At 44.3% G+C, this 22,535-nt stretch overlaps 2 protein-coding genes across 12 annotated transcripts in view; both read right to left on the reverse strand.

Annotated features, from left to right (window-relative positions):
- MTMR1 (myotubularin related protein 1) overlaps window positions 1-14,680 on the reverse strand; it is a 61,624-nt gene extending 46,944 nt beyond the window's left edge. For 2 of the 6 annotated variants that reach the window (XM_025276559.3, XM_025276558.3), the window contains exons 1-2: window positions 14,403-14,680; window positions 8,581-8,686 (exon numbers count right to left, since the gene is read on the reverse strand). In XM_025276559.3, the coding sequence (XP_025132344.2) occupies window positions 8,581-8,686; window positions 14,403-14,560 (264 nt within the window). In that variant the 5' untranslated portion in view covers window positions 14,561-14,680. The remainder of the gene's footprint in view (window positions 1-8,580; window positions 8,687-14,402) is intronic. The other 4 variants (XM_025276560.3, XM_025276561.3, XM_025276562.3 and 1 more) reach the window with 4 other exon arrangements.
- A 5,941-nt stretch (window positions 14,681-20,621) lies between these two features.
- The window catches only part of MTM1 (myotubularin 1), a 91,550-nt gene continuing 89,636 nt past the window's right edge, over window positions 20,622-22,535 (reverse strand). For 4 of the 6 annotated variants that reach the window (XM_025277394.3, XM_006059686.4, XM_044937609.2 and 1 more), the window contains one exon: window positions 20,622-22,312. In XM_025277394.3, coding sequence (XP_025133179.3) covers window positions 22,145-22,312 — 168 coding nt within the window. In that variant the 3' untranslated portion in view covers window positions 20,622-22,144. The remainder of the gene's footprint in view (window positions 22,313-22,535) is intronic. The other 2 variants (XM_044937610.2, XM_006059687.4) reach the window with 1 other exon arrangement.

Consider the following 22,535-nt stretch of genomic DNA (forward strand, 5'->3'; position numbering starts at 1 on the left):
CCAGCCTCAGTTTCTACACGTACAAAAGGAGAGGAGTCTACAAATGGCTGTGAGGTCCTGTCCAGTCCCCAAACCCTAGGAGCTTCCTTGGAAGAGTTCAGAAAACTCGGTGTGGGGGTGGGGGGCAGCAATCAGCACAATGGTTAAAGCACAGCTCAGAAGTCAAATCCTGCAACCAGCGCTGATGGCCCTCAAGACCTCAGGCAGCTGCACAAGCTGTATCATTTTTTACATCATTTATCCTATAAGGAACTGGTAAACCTGTTTACCTGGGTTCTGTCAGTTGTTCTAGCAAATGACCGAACTCAGGGAGGGAGTTGTGGGCGCCCCCCAATTTGTAGCCAAGCCAAGCAGAAGTTCCAGGTAACCTGGGAACCCACTACCTGAAACTAGAAAACTGAAGTGAGAAGTTTTGTGGACTGAGCCCTTAACCTATGGGGTCTGCACTAACTCCGGTGAGTATCACAACCGAATTGAATTGTAGAATACTCATCTGGCGTGGGAGAATTTGCCAGTGTGGGAACAAACCCACACATCTGGTGTCACAAGTGTTCTAAGTGGGTGGGGATTCCAACCTAAGCTGACTGTTGTCAGTATGATGCTCTTCATCTCTACACAGCCCCACCTAAACCTGTTCCCTTTCTGAGTTGGCTGACCAAGGGCCTCAAGGCTCATGCCCAGAATGCCCTGTTCTGCCTGTCTGGCTCCTCCCACCACACCTTGTTTCCTTGTCTATTGCAACACTGACCACAGTTTAACTTGTACTGTACTTTTTTTGAGTCTCTTTCCTCTATTATGAATTCCATGCAGCCCAGCCCCTGTGCACATTAGGTACTCACATCACATTTTTGGAAGTGGACCTGTGTTCAGCAATTATAATACATTCTTCTTGTACTCATTTTTACATATCATATACATTTTCATAGAGTAATAGCACACCGTAAATGAGCACTGCATGCATTTCACACATATCATGCCCTTTTTAATACATTAAGCCTCTGCTATAACATCCACTTTACAGATGAGAACACTTGAGGCTCAGCAAGATAAAGTAACTTGTTGAGCAGCTAGTCAGGTACAGGGTGGGACTCAAGGCAAAGTGCCCTGACTCCAAATTTTATGACCTTTTTGATAAACCATATGATTCTAAGTCAAATATCAGTTTTTTAATAAATGTGTTATCTTTGTGCCTATGCCTCTAAGGGTTTCTTTCCACGAAAAGACTGTAATAGTGGAGTAAAAACATTCTAACATTTTTATTTGCATAATTATATGCTTCATTTAAATAATACTTCTGATATATCATGACTTGTTGGAAATATTAATCAAAATTTATTCTACATGCAATATAGAGTCATTCAGCAGTCTATAAAAATCTTGATCTTTTAAAAATTTAATTTCTAATTTTGAGATAACTGCTGATTCATAAGCAGTTGTAAGATTAAGAGAGATTCCATGTACCATGTCACCAAATTTTAGTTGTATATTATAAAACTACAGAGAACAATACCAGAACCAGGGCCCTGACACTGACACAGCCAAGATGCAGAACAATTTCCTCATCACCTAACATTGCTCTTTTGTGGCCACATCCACTCCTGGAAGGCCACATTCCCTCCCAGCCCTTCCCCTTCTCAGGCCCCAGCAACCAATAATCTGTTCTACATTTCTATAACTTTGTCATTTGAAGACTGTTACACAAATGAAGGGCTTCCCTGAAATCTTGGATGGTAAAGAATCCACCTGCAATGCAGGAGAGCCAGGTTCGATCCCTGGGTCGGGAAGAACCCCTGGAGAAGGGAATGGAAACCCACTCCAGTATTCTTGCCTGGAGAATTCCATGAACAAAGGAGCCTGGCCGGCTACAGTCCATGGAGTTGCAGAGTCGGACATGACTGAGCTGCTAACACACTTCCACTACACAAATGAAATCATACAGCATGTGACCTTTTGGGAGTGGCAATTTTATTCTGTGTAATTCCCTCAAGATTCATTCAATTCTTTTCTCTGCCCTCTCTATTCTGCTGTTGAACCAATCCACTGAGGGTTTAGTGTTTTTCTTTCTTTTTTTGTGTGTGTTTTTTGGGGGGTTGTTTTTTCATTATTGTATTTTTCAGTTTTAAATTTTCCACTTGGTTCTTATCTCATATTCCTTGCTGAAACTTTCCTATTTTTTGTCTCTCACTTTCTATGTTTTTATTGTGTCAAACATACCTGTAATTGTTTATTGAAGCAATTTTATGATGGCTTCTTTAAAATCTTTTTCACAGAATTCTAAAATCTGTCATCTTGGTTTTGGCATCTACTGATTCTCTTCATTCAGTTTGAGATCTTTCTGGCTCTTGGTATTATAAGTGATTTTCAATGGAAACCTGAGCATTTTGAATATTATTAAGAGTGTTGCTGCTGCTGCTGCTAAGTCGCTTCAGTCATGTCTGACACTGTGCAGCCCCATAGACGGCAGCCCATCAGGCTCCCCCGTCCCTGGGATTCTCCAGGCAAGAACACTGGAGTGGGTTGCCATTTCCTTCTCCAATGCATGAAAGTGAAAAGTGAAAGTGAAGTCGCTCAGTCGTGTCTGACTCTTCGTGACCCCATGGACTGCAGCCCACCAGGCTCCCCCGTCCATGGGATTTTCCAGGCAAGAGTACTAGAGTGGGGTGCCATTGCCTTCTCCGTATAAAAGTGTGGGTCTTACCTAACCCTTTTGTTGTAGCTGTTTCTCTGCCACTGCTCAAGCAGGAGGGGGGTGGGGAGCAGTGCCTCATTACAGGTGGGTTGGGGTACAAGTTCAGTTTCCCCTCTCAGTCCCCACTGACATCAAAGGCCAGGGGTCTCCTAGTTATTTCTGGGTCGGAGTGAGAGTTCCAGGGTCCAGTTAGGCTTCTGCTGATACCTGCCCTGCTGGGAGTGGCAGGAGCACATATGACTGATAGCACCGACCACAGTGGGGGTGTGGCTTCCCAGCTGATGGGTGGTGCTAAAAACCCTGACTGTCCACCAGGCCTCCCAACACCATAGCTGCCATGCTTGGTGTGCCTCGTTGCAGCCTGGTGAGGGTGGAATCTAGACTCCCCACTTGGCCTTTCTGGTGGGTGTGGGGCTGCAGCTTTTTCTATGGTGTTTGGCTGGAGCACAGTGGTTAGTGTCTAAAAGTTTTCTTTTTACTCGGCTGCCCCCTTCCTGTCCTTTGGAGAGAGAGACTATGCTTTTGTTGTCGGCACCCATTGGCATTTCTGGGTTGCTGGCTTCTTCGGCAACAAGTCTGAGACATATGTGGTTAAAAACAAAAAAAAAACAGGGACATTACCACCCCATTGTTCCTTGGGTCCTGAGGTCCCTAAGCAGTCTACCTCCTTCTCTCTACCTTTCAGGGCATTCTTTTGTTTATCTTATAGATCATGTCCAGGGTATTTATTTATACTGAGAGTGCAAAATAAGAAAAAGTACATCTGCTCCATCTTTCCAGAAGCAGAAGCCCAAACCTTGACAGTTTTAAGAAATAATTCTACCTACAAGTAATCCCGAGAGATAGGACAGTACTCTGCCATTATAGTGATTACAAACTGGAGGCCTGTTGCTCAAACAGGCAGAAGCATGGTTGTTTTTATAATTAAATTGTTTCTAAGAGGACACACTGCAGTCTCCAGTTCTCCACAGATCTCACCCATATCTGTTTAGCTTGTTAGCTCTCCCCTGTAGACATCTGTGTTTGCAAACTCTGATTTAATAAACAGACCATGAGGCCAAGCTATTAACAGTGGATTATGCCCATGGATTCAAAATGATCATGCTCAAACTTCCCTCTTTCTAGACTTGTACTCAATTTAAGAAGTATTAACTAAAATCAAGCTCAAGCATAATGAAGCCTTCCCCATACACCGCATCCTACTTCCCTCCAAAGCCCTTCTGGAAATTTTTGTTTAGGATCCAGAATTTAGTCACTGTACTAACCCTGGTAGCTCAGACAGCAAAGCGTCTGCCTAAAATGCAGGAGACCTGGGTTCGATCCCTGGGTCGGGAAGATCCCCTGGAGAAGGAAATGGTAACCCAATCCAGTATTCATGCCTGGAAAATCCCATGGACCAAGGAGCCTGGTGGGCTACAGTCCATGGGGTCGCAAAGAGTTGGACATGACTGAGCAGCTTCACTACTACTACACCACTAACCTACTAAATGATTACATTTAGTACAAGACCCTCTCCATTTTCTCCTTTTTCTTCAGAATATTTAAAGAAGAGATCTAGCTACTGTGTCTGTGGTGATGAGAGTAGGAGAAACAGGAGGGACACAGGGGTGATGATGATGGTGGTGGTGGTGATGGTGATGTTGGATCCAGAGGAAAGAGAACAATCACATTAAAACTATGGTGTCCTAATTTCCTGAAGGCTGGCCAGAATCAAATCCTTTTGGACAAAACACAATTGAAGAATGTTCTAGAAAGAAAGGAATTTAGAGACTTTAAATCTAATCCAAACTCTTATCCTTATACAAAAGGAAAGTGATACTCAGAGGTTATACAAGGTTATAAAGCTAACCAGTACAGTCTGTATGGCTCCACCATGTTCCCTCTTGGCCTAGTTCTGCTTTGCAAACAATGGAAGCTCATCAACTTTGTCACTTCTGCTAACAGTTTCTAAAAATGTTTCATTACAATTTATGACTGTATTTTTTTCATCTAATCTTTGGAACATTACATTCAGATCTTGTTCTTAAATGTTTTGACAAATTCAAGAGAGAGATTTGTACTCTTTCTTAGCCTGTTAAAAATGGAAGCAACTGAGTTAGTAGTAGGGTAGGCAAAGAAGACATTTTATTAGATTTCTTCTAGTAGTCTTAATTATCAGGTAAATCTTCAAGATGACTTGGTATTAAGGCATACATTTATTAATTTAGTTAATCCATAATTCACATAATAGCTATCTACTCTTTCAACAGGGACAATGTTTTCCAAACTTCTGGCATCTTATTACCACCTGTACAAGTCTGGTTTGCTATACCTGTATGTCACCTGTACTAATATTAGTATTTATGTTGACTTTAAATCCACTATTTTTTCATATTTTGCCTGGCTTTAAGCAATAACAACCATCTATTAAATCACAAGTCTGATGTGCCAGTTTTTCTGCTACACATTAAAATAGTTATATAACTGTTAAAATATGTTCATGGGCATACCATCTTAACTCTTTTCATGTGACGCCAGTGTTATTCTTGGGTGATCTGATCCTAAGCTGTCAATTTATGATATGGGAAAATAATAAAACAACTGTACTTTAAAATCCAACATGAGTGCTAATTATTCAGGTTTGTGGGAATATACCAGAAATGTATGGTATCATCATCGATTTCAACAGATACAAACCTAGGGAAGCTTAACTTTTCACAATTTATTGTACACAAGAAATACATAAGATCCACTCTTCCCCGCCCTCAGAGATTCTGATTTACTGAGTGGGATGCAGACCATGGAAGCTGCATTTCTGCAGGCATCCCAGGGAACACCCAAGGGCCACATTTTGAAAAATAGTGAACAGGAAGGCAGGACAAAATTCTTAAAATCACTCTAGCTTTTCAATAGGATGACTTGGGTTAAAATCCCAAGTCTAACTGCATGATACTAGTGTTATTGCTTAGTCATGTCTGACTCTTTGCACCAGGCTCCTCTGTCCAGGGGATTTTCCAGGCAAGAATACTGGAGTAGGGTGCCATTTCCTTCTCCAGGGGATCGTCCTGACCCAGGGATCAAACCGTCTCCTGCATTGAAGGCAGATTCTTTACCATCTGAGCCATCATGGAACGGAGTCACTTAATCTTTCTGAGCCTTGCTTTCCTCACCTGTTAAGCGATGATTATAATAAATGACATCTCACTGGGTTGTCTTAAGAATTAAATGGATGATATGTCAAAAAAGTATGACAAAACCACAGAGCCCTACATAGGCTAGAATGCTTACAAGGGTGAGAATGCTGAACCCCTCTCAGCAGCTACAACTGAGAACACAATCAGCATTCCAAATCAAGATGCAAGGGCTCTGCTCCAGAAAAACATCTGCTCCCATTTCACTACCAATATTGAGTCTAACCTATAATAAACTAACCCCCAAATTGAGTGCCTGTTTCAAATAAGATATTTGCACAATACATAATCTCAAGTATTATTATTGACTGATGACTGCACGCTAAATCCTCAAGGAATTGTATCTAGGCCTTCAGGGCCAATGCCAGGCATGGCTCCCATGCCAGAGGTGTCCCAAAGGCCCGTTTGGGATACCCTGATTTCAAGAACTACTTTATACACAGCATGTAAAATTATCTGTGGTTTAGAAACATTTTATGCTTTTATTATTTAAAAGAACTCTCTTCTTAAAGAAAACACAACAACTCCTAAATAATTAATTTAACACCAAATTTGCAGACTTGACTGCAGGATGAATCTAACAGACAATGATAAAAAAAAAAAAATGCTCTCACAATGCTGCCGCTGCTGCTAAGTCACTTCAGTTGTGTCTGACTCTCTGCAACCCCATAGATGGCAGCCCACCAGGCTCCTCTGTCCCTGGGATTCTCTAGGCAAGAATACTGCAGTGGGTTGCCATTTCCTTCTCCAATGCATGCATGCATGCTAAGTTGCTTCAGTCGTGTCCGACTCTGTGCGACCCTATGGACAGCAGCCCACCAGGCTCCTCTGTCCATGGGATTCTCTAGGCAAGAATACTGCAGTGGGTTGCCATTTCCTTCTCCAGCTCTCACAATAATTCATCTAAAATTTTAGCTATGATCTGATGTAGGTACTTAAAATTCAATTTTCAAAACATGGAAAAGCATTCTTTTTCTCTGAATACCATCTGTTAAACCATTCCAACATGAGCTAATTCTGCTATACAAAATTCGTAAATAGACTAAAATTAAAAAAAAAAAAACTTTAGTTGCTTCATGTTAGAGTATAGATTCAGTCTTATCTATTCATGTAGAGGTTAGATAGCTATCACATGGTCACCATTCTTTTCTAGAACCCACATAGCACTAACAACTATTCAACAATAAATGAAAACATTACAGGTAACTCATAACTATCCATAAAGAAAAATCAATCCAAGGTCCGAGAGCCATTCTCTGCTAGTATGGGTCCTTGAGCCTCTCACTAGTGGGGCAGTGTCTCAGCTATGGTGGGGGCAGGAGGGCACCTGGGACCGGTGGGTCAGCAGCTGTCCAGTGCCCAGCCACTCAGGCATAGGTGACGCAGCAAACACGTCACCCACCTGGAAACAGCATATCTGCCCACCAGCTCTTGTGGAACAGGAGCCCCAGCTGCTCCTATGTGGGCAAACACAAAAACCAGACAGCAGGGAAGCTTATCCAGAACTATACTACCACTCTTTTGGCTGGGCATATTATCCAATCTCTATTCAGCCACAGCCATGCCTTCCTCTGGGAGGCGTAATCGATAGTATCCCGTGGCTTGGATGAAGCAATTCCAACACCATAGCCAAATCTCAATTACACATCCCCCGGAGTCAGTTTCTGCACTTGTTACAGGGCAAGCTAAAGAGGAAGTGAGGTGAGAACCCTTCAACAAGGACAGCTATTAAGAATGACTTAAGATCGTTATCAGAGCTCTTGAACTGCTTGTAAGATTTGATCCCTGGCAAGGGCCATGATTTTGAGAGCCGTTGACCCAGGGTACTAAAATGTAATTTGTCCATACTTGTGAAAATCTATTCTCTCTTACCAGTGGGCAAAAATGACTATAATAAACTGAAACCTCAATTCAAGCAAACTCTACTACTGAAATTAAACATGGTTTCACTCAATGTACCTGTTAATAGTTTCTTGACATTAAAACAAAGTTAGTCTTTAGCCTTAATAAAGATGGAGCACGCAAGCATTTTATTTGTTAATTGATTCAACAAAAATTTATGGAGCACCTGTTATGTTCCAGGATCGTGCTGAGGGAGCAGTGGTGAGAAAAAGACCCAGCCTCTGCTGACAAGGAGCTTATCACTCTTAACTTTAGAATAAGCAGGGAATCCAACTTTTAAAATAAACAAGAAGAGATTTCTCAATTCAATAAGGACTAAAAAATGAGGCTGCCCATACAATATTCTTGAGATTTTACAAGTTTTTTTTTTGCATTCCAGTATCACATATTAATGCTGAAAACCCACAGGTAGTACATAAATACAGAAACAAACTGTGAAGTTAGAGAAATCCTATCAGATGTTTTCTGAAATTCAGAATACTAATAAAGAAAATATAGGCATTTATTATAATCAAATCTAAAAATGTAATACATAATAAAATACATAATAAGATAATAAAGTGGAACTGGATTTTCAAAAGAATGATCATAATCAAGTCAACTTTTCCTCTTGGTTATAAAACTATGATCACATATACCTGATCCTGGTAAAAATGTCTCTTCTAAAGTTCGGATCTAACAACAGAGGACATTTCACCCTTGTTTCCAAGCAAATGGCCAGTGAGCATCAGGGGGCCAAAGTCTTATTTGAATTAAATTTGCAAAGCTTCTTGCCTACTCAGTATATTGAAAATGAATTAAGGACTCAATTCTGCTTACCTTGTAATCTCTGGATACATTTTCTGATGTCACTGAACCTGAAATCTGACTAGAAATTGTAGCAGCTATAAGCTGTTTACACCATTCAACATGTGATCCTGTAGGACTAAAAGAAATAGTGCAATTAAAATATTTTAAGACATAGGCTCTGAGTGAGAAAAATGAGCACGGACTAGGGATATATGTACACTTCTTTTTTAGAAAACGAACTTCAATTAGGCTATTTGGTTACCTTTACATTTACTAAGAACTGAAATACCGACTGACAACTAGAAAGTAAGAGTAGGTTCCAGGGTGATTTGAAATAAACCAACTAATTTATTTTAAGGTTAAGATTCTAGACCTCAGACAGTTAAGCATGTTATTTTCTAGCCTTTAATGAAATATTACTCAGTTGCAACTATACAGAGTGAATATTCTCAGTGTAAGTAGAAAATTAATTCTAAAATGAAATATTTATCTTACAGCATATGCTCTTCAAAAATGCAATCAATTTCATGTTGGTAGTTTTAAATCTATAAAATGAGGTAATTTCAAATGAATCAAAGTGACTCTTAATGGAGCAAAGCTGATTGTAGGATTTTAGAAAGAACAGACTAGAGAAGTTATGTCCTATGTGTAGTAATAATGCAACCTTACATTTCTGTAAGTGCTTTGACAACTTACAAAAGGCTCTACCAGTCCATTATTATATCAGAGCCTGACAACCACAAGTGGTAAGAAGGCAGAACAGGGACTAGCCGACAGGTTTGAGATGAGAAAATTGAGGTGCAGAAGTGACAAGGCCCATCAGAAAGCGGTAGGCCTGCCTCCAGCTCCACTGGGGCTGTCCTTCCAGGATGCGGTACCACCAGTAATGACCAACTCATGGAGCCAGAGGGCAAAAACCCAGGCCAGCGCCACAGATGCTCGCCACTGCCTTATACGAGAACACAACGCAGAGAAAATGGCATCTCTCACTTGCATGCTGCTCTCAAGTGTTCAACACATTTCTGCATACGGCCTCACCCAAGCCTCACAGTGACCTGCCTTACAGAGGAGAAAACTAAGGCTCTAGTGTTTGACCAAGGTCCCGTGGTTGGTAAGTGGTCAGGCTCTTCTCACCTGACTTAAAGGACCATGCAGCAATCTAGGCACTGAGGGAATTAAAAATGGCCCCCAGAGGCCAGGCTCCTCTCTCAACTCACGAAAGCACTGAAGAAATCAAGTTAAAGGGCATAAGATACTTAAGAGAGTTTACCTCGCAGGTAGCTTTCACTGTGAAGAATGTTTCAGACTTTTGAAAATCTCATCACTAATGAAATCGACACTTGTGTATTGGAAGGACAGAAAAACCTGGAATCCCTAGGCACTGTGTAAAATAACCTAAATAGTAAAATAAAGACACTTGACATGCTCTACCTGTGATCTAAATTACATTCTCTGACCAAGACAGCCCAGTGGTTGTCTGTGGGGCTGGAAATATAAGTCAGAATATTCACTGAATGGGCAGACATTCCTATCATACTCTAAGAGCCTATTTACCACATTTAATAACTTAAGAGGAAGGAGGAGGGGGAAAGGAGGGAGACTGGTTTCCTTTTAAAGGCTAAGTCACCTTTATTGCCTGGTTCTATCATACTTCTCTTGGCATGCTGCACTTTTTTCCGTCAGCACCCACTCCTGATAGCAAATCTAACAGTAGGAACCTGTCTGTTCACCCACCATGGGGATGGGAGGGCTGTTGTTACCCTCTGCCAAGCATCCTCTCCCCTTCCTTCTGATAAGGATGCCTCTGAGAACTGTAGGAAATTGCCCCTCCCCATTTCATCTGTAGGAGGAGGAAGGGGACATCCCCCTTCCCGCCCCCACTTGGAGGGGAGTAACCCAGGTCGCCAGGCCAATCCCAAGCTTTCCCACTGGATCAGAGGTGTTCCCAGCCTCAGTGCTGCTGGAGGCCATTCTCACCCCACCACCTTGAGGAACCCACAGAGATAAAGAGTAAGACAAGAAAAAAAAAAAAAAAACAGAGATGGGGAGCCCCAACCACAGTGCTTGCAATTCTGGCTGTAAACATGCCCATGGCCATCTTTCCCCCTGTCCACATCAGTGATGGAGCCAAGAAATTTCCTTCCCGGCCAGAACTAGAATGATTTGTGGTTTTTGTCCCTGCAACCAGAAGCATCCTGACCAACAGAGTTATGAACAGTGTGGTATAGTGAACTGGTAGACAGGAGGCCTGGATCCGGGTCCTGTTTCTGTCACCAGCTTGAGCAAGCCACATCCTTTAGCAGGCCCACAGCTCTGTCAGCATTTAGAGAAGTACAGTATTCAGAAGAGAGAGGAGGGCCCACAGTCCACGGCTGAGCCACACCTGCAGAGCCAGGGTCTACTCTGGGCACGAGGACAGGACTGAGAAGGCCACGTTTCCTCTCCTGTCTCTGCTCTTTGCTCAGCACAATCTCCCTGTATGCTCCTGGTGACAAAAGCCAGCTGCAGCTTGGGGGTTACCAGCTTTGCTTCTCCAGCCTGGATGCTCTCAATCCAGAGGCCCAGGATCCCATGAGACAGCTCCACTGGTCAGTCCCAGAAACCCTGCTGGCTCCACGTGTCTAAACCAGCCTCAGTCACCAGCCTGCAACCTGTTCCTCCACCCTCATGTTTCCTAAGTCAGGGAAAAGCAGAACCTCACCCAGGGACCTCAGACTCCAAAGCTGACATTTACCTTGGGGCCCATACTCCTTTTCGCTCTCACATCTGAATGCTCAAGTCTTGTCACTCTTACCTGCTAAGTATCATGAGAAGGCACCTTGCCCACTCTTATTCCAACTCCCTTTTCCAGACAGACACCCATCATTTGTCCAGGTTCTCCTGCCTCATGAATTTAAGCTCCACCTCTATGCCAGTGACTCCCAAATTCAGGTCTCCAAACCAGACACCACCTCTGAACTCCAGGCCTAAACAAACCAACTGCCTCTTTGATATTTGCTCTGGGACATCCAACTGACATCTCATTGCTGTTCTATCCAGGCTGAGTGCCTGCTAACTTCCTACCCCTGTTCCACTTAGAGGCTTTTCCATCTCAGCCACACCATCTTCCACAAGCTAAAGATACTGGAACTGTCCTCAATTCTCCCCATCTCCTAGCCAATTGCCACCCTGCAGCAAACCTTGCTGGCTCTACCCTGCAGATGTCCTTCAGATGATATCTTAAGCCTGACCACTTCTCCTTTCCTCCAGCCTGCGGCTCCACTCGCAGCCACTATCCTCTCTCATTCTGATGACTGCAACAGCCTCCCACCTGCTAGACTCTCTGATTCAACTCCTTCCCCTTCCGGTCTGTCATCTGCACAGCAGCCATGGAGAGCTTACTGAAATCTACACCAGGTGTCGTCCCTCCTCTGCTCCACGCCACCCACTCCACCGTCTGTGGCCCCTGTGACTTCTCTGACTTTGTCCTCTGCTGCGTGTCCCCAGCGCCCTCTGTGCTGGTGACACGGCTCTTCAAGTTGACCCTTGAACACAGGCCTCAGCCTAGAGTGCTGTCGCCCAGCTACGTGTATGACTAGACCCCTCATCAGGGGCACTACTGAAATGCCACTTCTCTCCGAAAGGCTTTCCTTGATTACCCTACACAACATTCGCAGCACTGCCCAGAGTGCACACCCCAGCCACTTCCTATCCCTCCCAGATGACTCTTGTCCCCCTGCACCTATCACCATCTAACACAGAACACATGTGACTTGGTCTTTGGTTTCTCTCTCCCACTAAAGATGACCCACGAGGGCAGGGATTTGTGTGTGCTAGCTATATCCTCAGGCCTAGCACAGTGCCAGACACAGAGCAGGCTCTCGTATTCACAGAATAAATGACTGAGAGAGGAGCATTTCTAGAACCTACTTAACCTAACTCAGTGAGACCACCCTGCCTCCAGTCCCTTCACAACACTACTGCATGGCACTTGTTCTCAAATGCAGAGGCCATCCTGCAGCTCCCCTGATGGAACTCCTCTTGTGACCCCTGTAACTAGGTGACCATATAATTCCTTTTCCAAACCAGGACACCAGTGTGAGTTACAGAAGGACACTACTGATATCTCACTGGCCCAACCAGTACCCTGTACCATCTGGGGCCAAAGAGACCACACAGTCCAGTCTACTTGTAGCTAGGGTGGTTATTAAAAATGCAGAATTTTAGGCTCTACCCAGGAGGTGGCGGATCAGATTTAGGGTGGGACCCAAGAGTCTGCATTTGAATCAAGCACTAGAGGTGATTCTGACTCGGGCTCTACAGAGCTGTGTGGAGAAGCACTGGCCCAGAAGACAAAGGCATGGCTTCTTGGAAGGCACACAGGCCCCATCAGGATCTAGCCCCTGCCTTCCTACAGGCCTTTACTACCCGTTCCCCACATCCAGCATCCAGCCAGGATGACACACGTTCCACTCCAGTGGCCAGACGATGCACCCTGTCTGTCCCTACCACTAAAAATGAAGTGAATACCCTGCCTCTGGGTACCATAGTGCAGTGGATCACAACTGAGGTGGTAGAGCCTTTTAGAAAAATTCTAACACCTAGGCCTCACCCAAATCTCCTGAAGGAGAAGCCTCGGAAGCGGGGGTCTGGCCACCTGGAGTTCTTAAATAGCTTCTCAGATGATTCCCATGCACACATCATCCAGAGCGATTCCAAGCGCACCTCCACCCTGGCACTTATCACATTTGGTTTCAATGGCTGTTTTATTTGTATTCTCCACTAGATGTTAAGCCAGAGTGTAAAAGCCGTCTGCCATTACTCTCTAATTCTCCAAGCACTCATACATCATAGAACATCTACAGATAGTGCAACCCTGACCATTCCACACACTATCTTAGCTGTGATTAGTTTTCAGAGAAGCTGACCACTTGGGTAATGACTTTATTAAAATGTACTGTAACTACACAAAGCGAGTGTTTCTTGCTGTTCCTATGCCTTTGGAAACTCCCCAGAGTTTAGCTCACTGGAGTGACTAAGGCAGGAACCAACATCTTAAACTGTCCTAGGGGCTTTAGGATCAGGATGCCTTAACTGCACTCTAGTGTCAGTGAAATGCCCAAGATGAGGGAAAGCTACATACTCCAGGAGACGGGATCACCCAACTCTTGTCCTCAGAGGGTCAGGGTGGCCCTCCCACTTAGATATGGTCGGTTTATGCTTCTAACTGCTTGATCTTAGTTCTCTGGCTGTGGGCTTAGTTCTCTGGCAGTGGGCTTAAGTGTGTGTGAAAACAATGAACTGGTCCCTTCAAAAGTGTGAAGAACTGAAAGTAAACGCTGATGTGTTTTGGCATCAGGAGCAGTTTGGAAGTTTTCCATCGAAATGAGGGTATCTTTGCCCCATCTGTACCAGCTCCGACACCCGCGGGGTTCCGCCCCCCAGTACCCCCTCACAATGCCCACGTCAAAGCCCCCAAGCAGCGGCGGCGGGATTTGGATCTTGAGATCACTCGAGGCAAGGTCATGCGAAAAAAGGGGCGCCGTGATGAAACTGTCTCCCAACGATTTGTGGCCGGGGTACCGGCCGCTGAGGCGGCTCCCAGGTGCAGTAGGAGGCGGCCTGGGACGCGGTTTGACAGCTGCGAAGCCCCTCGGGGTGCGGGGAAGCTTGGGCGAGCTGCGAAAACGAGCCAGGTGCGGGACCAACGACCAGGCAGGGGTTCGAGGGGCTCCGGAGGGGACGGGGAAGGGAGATGGGAGGCGGGCGCCCCGGCTCGGCCTCAGGCCGGCGCGCGGGGAAGGGGCGGCCGGGCCTCGCGCGGGGCCCTCAGGAGTCGGGGCGCGGGGTGGGGGCGGCCAGGCCCCGCTTACCTGTCCAGAGTCTCCAAGCTAGGCTGCCGGGAACCGACGGCGGGGCCCCCCGCGACCCGAGGGGGCCTCCTGCCGCCCGCCGGTCCCGGGCCCAGGCCCCCGCCGCTGTCGCAGCCCGCCGCCGCCGCCGCCGCCGCCGCCGCCGCCGGCCTGTCCATGGCGCGTCGAGCCCGCCGCCGCGGGGAAGCCGCAATCGGGAGGGGAGCGGCGCCCCGGAAGGTCCGGCCGCGCGTCTCCGGCGGCCCCGATCTGCCGCCCGCCCGGCTCAGACGGCCGCCGCCATTAGCTGTCACCTGGCGCCCCGCGTTACCCACAAGGCCGCGCGCGTGGGGGTGGGGGGCGGGGAGGGCGGTGCGCGACCCGGAGCCCGATCCCCAGGCCCCTACTCCCAGCCCCGCCAGAGCCCCACCTGGGCCACCGGCCCGCCAGCCGGCGGGGTGAGGCCCGGGCGACCTGGACACGTCCCAAGCCACTTGGGGTCGAAATCGACCCACGACTTAGGCAGAACGTGCTTTGCTCGGGAAACTCCTAGATGAGCTATAGCGATGCAGGGTTAAAGAAGAAAAAAAGTTTAGAGTAATTCTAGTATTCAGTATGATTTGTTTTCCATCAGTTTTCCTTAGAAAAGTTTTGCGGCGGGAGAAACCCCAACGCCCGTGGGCCTCCCTGCTCTTGACATCTCCAACCCCAAGCAATCCCCTGCATTTTAGCAACCTCCCGTCACTCCGTTCTTAGCCACCCTTCCACGCCCCCACAAAGCCACCTCCCCGCCATCTGTAGGGCAGCCAAGTGTTCTGATGCCGCCCTCAGAACATCCGCCCTTAGTTTATATTATCAGCGACGTGTAACTTCTGTCGGCTAAATCACTGCTTGTGGAAATCAAGTCCGTATCTGATGATGAAGGCATTTAGGATATTTGATTCCTGCTTTATATTTATTTTCTGACCATTCTATTAGGGTTTGCATATCCAACGGGCTCACCGCCCATTACCCACCCCTGATTTAGTTGGGGGTGGAAATGATGGCTACTGCCCCTTGCCTGTGATTGCCCTGGGTATGACCTGTGACCAAAGTCTGGCCAGTGAAATATAAAGGCAATAGTTTGCATTCTGATAAAAGGTAGACCTGTAGACAGGGAATTAGTTCCCATCCCAAACCCATCCTGCCCTCTCACGTTGATAACTTCCAACTGAACTATGAGAATGTGATGCTTGAAACCCTAACACCCAAGAGGGGATGAGCCTGGGGTGAAAGGGTGGCAGAGTGAGAAAAGTTAGGAGCAAGGAAGGGCAGATTTCCAGATATACTGGAGACCCACCTCTTGCAGGCTTCTGGTTCTCCAAAATTATTAAATCAAATGCTTAAGTATTACAGATGGAATGTTTGTTTCTCCCCCTACCTCCACCATTTATATGTTGAAGCCCTAACCATCAAACTGGTATTGAGGTAGTTGGAGATGAGGCCTTTGGGAGGTGATTAGGTCATAAGGCTGGGGCCCTGAAATGTTTGGATTGTGCCTTTCTAAGGAAAGATGCCAGAGAGCTTGGACTCTCCTGCAAGGAGGCACTGAGGAAAGGCCATTTGAGAACATAGAGTGAAGGCAGCTCTCTGCAAGCCAGGAAAAAGGCTCTCCCAATTATCTCAACCTTGCCAGAATCTTGATCTTGGGACTTTCCAGACTCCAGAACTGTAAGAAAATAAATGCTCGTTGTTTAAGGCACCCAGTCTCTGGTATTTTGTTATGGCAGCCTGAGCTAAGACACCCACTTTCAGTCCAGTACTTTGTTAAAAGGAAGTATGGGCATCCTATCTGCTCTGAGCTTTGTCAGAAAGAAACATGGTGACATTTTAAACATATCCTAAGTCTCATACTCTTCAAGGAGAATTAGGCCAAAGAGGAATCCATTCAGCACACCACTGCTTGTACCTGGCAACCTGAGCGATCTGCAGCCTGACAGGTCCTCTCCTGCTGTCTGTTGTTTCTGTTGGTTCCCACTGAGGGCTTTCTATCTTTGCTTTTTTTAACTGTGTGTTCATTTTACTTTTAAAGTTATTTGTGAGAGTTCCTAAATAAGCCTAGGACAAAAGTGTGTTACTAGATATTAATATTTACCAGATAATGCCAATCATCTTCAAAGCAGTCTATGAGAGTTCCTATTGGCCCACCTGGTCAATGCTTGGGATTGCCAGACTTTTCAAAGGTTTGCCAACACGTGGGTGTCAGGTGGTATCACTGTGGTTCAAATGTACATTTCCCTGATGAGATATGACCAAGCTCCTACTTAACTAAGAAGACTCAGTTCTTAACTGCATTCCCAAGAAATTCCTCCTTGACCCCCTATCTTGGCCCCCCCCCAATCTGCCTCTATTGAAGCAGGTTGCACCCTGCATGGGAATTACCAGTTAACTGGACTGTCTTCCCACTAGGCCAGACATTCCTGGAAGGAGGCCACTGTTTTATTCATTTTTGTTTCCCAACAAAGGTCAGCTGACAGAGGTCTGGGTCACAGGAGACAGTATTTGTTGATAAATACTATCTAAAATATTGTCTTGGACTTTCCTGGTGGTCCGATGGCTAAAACTCCACGCTTCCACTGCAAGGGCCATGGGTTTAATCCCTAGTTGGGGAACTAAGATCCTGCATGCTGTGTGGTGCAGCCAAAAAAATAAAATATTGTCTTAAAAAAAAACACACACTTCTGGTTCTCTGTCGCATCTCTAAAATGATTTTTTAAAAAACCCTTAAAAAGCAACCCTATCAATTTTATGTTGTGGGGAGGCTAGATAGTACCGAGTTTGGCACATATGCCCCTGATACTTAGCTCCCTTTCTCCCATTCAGGGGCCAAGGGAGTTGGAGAGATGCAAGGATAGAAATAGGGAATAAAGTCAGAGGCAACTCAAAGTCTAAATTTTGCCTGCAATGTAACTAAATGAATTGAGCTACTCATTTACCCAATTGTGAATCACTATGGATCTAGTAACAGGAGAGTGTGTCTGACCTCTCAAGGCTTGCAGACCCACCTGCCACCTGCCACCAGGGACTGGGCTGTGTAGCAGCATCACAGCTTCCTAATACCTAGAACCTTGTCCATGTTACCATACGCAGCAAGGGGGCATGAAGATTGCTGACTCTCTGACTCTGAGGCGGGGAAAGCAGCCTAGGTCATCCAGAGGGGCCTAATAAAACCACCGGGGTCCTTTACATGTCAACAAGTGAGGCGGAAGAGTCAGAGTTGAGAGATTTGAAGGCACTGGGCATTAGTCGCCGGAGGAAGGTGGCCACTAGAGGCTGGAAGAGGCAAGACAAGGACTCTCTCCTAGAGCGACCAGAGGAAAGCAGCCCTGCTGACACCTTGACTTTAGGCCAGGGAGGCTAACTTCAGCCCTCTGACTTCCAGAACTGTGAGAGAAGAAATGTGTGTGTAAGATAATAAATCACCACTAAGTTTGTGGTGATTTCTCACAGTGGAAACGGGAAACTAATACATGGGGCCAATGCCCTCCTGTGCCATAAATATCGTATGTGCTAGGTGATGAAAGTGTGTTTCTGAAAAGGGCTATGTGCCTTATAAGGAATCTTCTAGCATGAGCACTCCCTACCCTCACTGAGCAGATGGACGCTAAGGCCTCCTCGCAGGCCTCTGGATCCATGGCATCTGGGGGCTGGTAGGACCTCACATCTTCTATCCAAGAAGCAGGTCCACAGCCCAGACGGAAACCCAGGTCCCTACACGGCCCGACCTGCATTCTTTCTAGTACATGTTTGTGACATAAAGCACCCGAAATGAGATGAACAACCTTCTTTTGTAATTTATGTGGGCTGCACTGTGGAACAGTCCATTTCGAAAGCACATACATAATAACCATTGTAAAGGAATAAGCCATGTTGTCTGCAGCTACTAGGAAAACAAACTGCTGCGTCTTAATGGTCATGTCTAAACATTTTGGCTACCCTACATAATTTAAATACTAAACATTTTAGCTACCCTATGTGGTTTAAAACATTATCACCTTTGCTTTTAAAGGACAAATTATTGCAAATAAGGAATAATCCATATCTGAATCTAAGCCTCATAAGAAAATGAAAATACTTTGTTTTGCTGATCTTTCATCTTCCAGATTCGTTGAATACAAAACTTTATTAATAATTCTTTAACTAAGTTATAAATCTACCAATAAGTGTCAAGAGTATCAGACTCTTATTTCAAAAATTGGTATTCTGTCCAGCAGTATGCTTTAGAGATTCTGTGAACCTAAAAGAATTCAACTGCAGTCTATTTCAACCATTGGGTTTTCCCTTGAATGTACTAATCCTCATGTTCTTATTTGCTGCATACATTTCTTTCCTTTGAGTGTCCCCAGAATTTACTTTAATAGCCATCAGTAACTATATCCTCTAGTCCTAGGTGTATATACTCTGTAATAAATCCCTGTATTTTAAGAACATTCCCTTTATAGTAGTCCTGCCAGGTGGCCCTAATGGTAAAGAACCCACCTGCCAACGCAGGAGATGTAAGAGACATGGGTTTGATCCCTGGGTCAGGAAGATTCCCCTGGAGAAGGAAATGGCTACCCACTTCAGTATTCTTGCCTGGAGAATTCCATGGACAGAGGAACCTGGTGAGCTACAGTCCATGGGATCGCACAGAATCAGACACAACTGAAGTGGTTTAGCACACACACAAACCTTTGCCTAAAGCTCCCAAAAGCCACATGAGCTGTGCACATGACTGACAGCTGCATTCTATAGAGAGGGCTGCAAGTAAGGAGATATTGGTCAATGGATTTTCCAACTTTTGAGTATCATTCTATCCCAAAAGCATAAGGAGGAGCTGTCTTATCACAAATAAATCAGAAATACCATGACTATAGTTAGAGAAAACCTGTTATATTATCAAAAATATGTATGATTCCAATTACTTGAAGGGCTGCCCCAGGAAGAGTTTATTCTATTTCATTCCAGAAGGCAGAGCTAAAGCTATTCAGTGGGAATCCAAGAGAGGTAGCATTCAGTTTGGTGCCTGCATACATCTGTTTCAATGCTCTGGAACTTTGGGCATGTGGGTAAAGCCCTGCATCCACGGTGCTCTCCTTGGTTGAACAACAGGGACAAGAGAACACTGATGGCCATGAGGGCGCAGTGAGGGTGAAACACAGCTGTGCCTGAAGAAGAACCTGCAGAGTTCTATGAGTAAACCTACTCATAGTTTAAATGAGATACTTGCTCTTTTAAGAGTCCTATTCAGATTTTTTAAATGGTAAGTGAACTATTATAACTATTTAGTATTCTTAGCACATGCATACATAAACAATTTCCAGTTGACAGCATCTGAAGAATTTTCATATTTCTTACCTAAAGAGACTTCGAGTATGACTTATTTCAGTCTCTCAATCTCCCTTAATATCGACTGCTACATTCTCCATCCAGAGTCTACGGTCTCACATGTCTGCAACCCAGAACTTTTGTGAAAGCTATCCTTATGTTAATAAAGACAGCTGTAGTTTGACACAGAGAACAGACTTGTGGTGGCCAAGGGGCAGGGGAGTGGGGGAGAGATGGGAGTGGGAGTTTGGGATTTGCAGATGCAAACTGCTATATATAGAAGGGATAAACAACAAGGTCCTATTGTATAGCACAGGAAACTATATTCAATATCCATGATACACCATAATGCAAAAGAATAGGAAAAATATATATGTATAACTGAATCACTTTGCCATACAGCATAAATTAATACAATATTGTAAATCAAGTATACTTAACAAAATAAATTTTAAAAAACACAGGTCATTATGCTGTGCTGTGCTTAGTTGCTCGATTGTGTCCAACTCTTTGCAACCCCGTGGACTATAGCCTGTCAGGCTCCTCTGTCCATGGGGATTCTCCAGGCAAGAATATTGGAGTGGGTTGCCATGCCCTCCTCCAGGGGATCTTCCCAACCTAGGGATCGAACCCAGGTCTCCTGCATTGCAGGCAGATTCTTTACTGTCTGAGCCACCAGGGAAGCCCAAAATAAAGGCACTTGTGGCTTAAAATCTGCATTGTTAATGTACTTAAATTTCCAATATTGTTGGGATTTGGGGAGAGCCCTATACAAGGTTGCTAGTAAGATAAAGAGCATGTGAAGTAGATCCAGGAAAAGCAAATAAGATGGGCAACATGCACATTTAAGACACATACACTGCAAAGTTACAGCCCTGGGAATAAAGTGCAATGTTTAGTTAATATATTTATTACAGCAGGTCTTTAGTCATTATTGCCATGAAACAGTTGTCATGAAATTTCACAAAATTCTTTCAGCTATTAGTATTAGCTTTTTTTTCTTTTTATGGAGTGACACTTCGTTAATTTATGAAATATTTACAGCGTTTACAAAAAGCAAGAGACTGTCTAATAAAATTTCTTATACATACAAAATTTATACATTTATACTACTGCATTTGAGATGTCTTATTTGGTAAACCATTAAGCTATGACATAAAATAATTTACAAAGATATATTTAATCTCTCTTAATTCATTGAAAACAAAACCATATTAGCTATAAATAGACCTTTACAAATCATTGTAAAACACATTAATTGCTTTTTAACTCTAGCCTTAACTTTTACAAATATACTGACTAAATGAATTAGTTCAGATATCAAATAGAACTGCATTTGAAATTGCATTTAATACTACAAAAAAAGAAAAAAACCTGAAAAAGCAAACCGCTGGGTACTTCAAGTAAAAATCTGTAGAACCAGTTTTTATGCACTCCTGGGTGGAAAAGGGTGTCAAACACCATTGAAATTCATAAACACCATACTTTCAAGAATACGCTCAACAAATGTACATCTGCGGCTTTTATTTCAGAGGCTGCTGCTCTAGGGACAGCTCACACATCCAAGATGGTCAACCCGACACTTTGGCAGATAAGCTAGTTTGACTAGAGCAACATTTGCAAAAACATTCACGTAAGCAGCATAATGCATCCAACATCTTCAAACAGTGCTAGAGAAGGGCTTTCCACCACCTGAAAACAGGTCAGAATTCTAGGCAAGCTCATGAAAGAACTTAGGAAACAGAAGTGGAAATGTTAAAAATAATCAAATCATATTTAACTGGGCCCTATCTTTTTTTTTAAATATAAAAATATGCTTCTCTTGGAAATTAGGGGAAAATACTTCATATTCCAAAATTTCAAAATAATGGAAAACTCATCTACACAGCTATTTCTCAAGTCATCACACATATGATGGTGTGAAATTTGGCAATTATTTAAACACCTTGTTTTGGATCATGCCTCGGAAGCTGAGCTCAATTTAGTTTTGGCAGGAACACACATCTTTCACATTTAGGTTCACTTTAGATCACCCAAAGCAACTACTATAAGCAGTCTGAGGAAAATCCATCTCATAAACATACATTTTCCCCCTTTAGTTAAAAATGTCATTGTTCCAATGAGGCCCACAAAGTACATATTGTGCACATAATATTTCTGACGAGGTTGAAGAGGTAAATATGATTTAAATATTATCTTTCAAAAACCACTTTTGAAGGTATCAGGATTTTCCAAAACCCCATCTGGGCTCCTTTCTTCCGATTGCCGTGTAGATACTGTAGTTTTCTTGCAATATGTATTCTAGAAGGCACATATTCAAGAGTTTAAGATTATGTTAGTTCAAGTTCTAAATGGAGGCAAATAGTTTAACCTACTTTGTACAGAGGCCCCGAATGAAAAGTCTGCTTTTTTCTTTATTAGAAGTGAGTCTGCACGTGGGGCATCATTTGTGAAGGGCTAGAAGGTGAGGCCGAGGGATCGGAAAGCTTGGCAGAATTGGCAAGCTGCAATTCGTCAAGGCGCTTGATGTACTCATCACGTAGGGCCAAGAGTTCCATGTAACGCTGCTCCACTGGGTTTGGCTGCTGGACAGAAGGAAAGATGTGAGTGCTTTCTGCCACCAAGACACACCTGCGCCCCCATCTGCTGCAGCTGCTGCTTTCTGAACAAACCCTGTCATTGGGGGTTAATAGACATCATTTCCTTCACTACTGCACAATTTGCAAATACAGAAAAGCACAAAGATTCATGATAATAAAAAGATAGCCAGCTATCTGCCACCAAGAAATAACTCACACACACAGTTCC

This window comes from Bubalus bubalis, chromosome X (genome assembly GCF_019923935.1).
Source record: "Bubalus bubalis isolate 160015118507 breed Murrah chromosome X, NDDB_SH_1, whole genome shotgun sequence".
Taxonomy (NCBI): domain Eukaryota; kingdom Metazoa; phylum Chordata; class Mammalia; order Artiodactyla; family Bovidae; genus Bubalus; species Bubalus bubalis.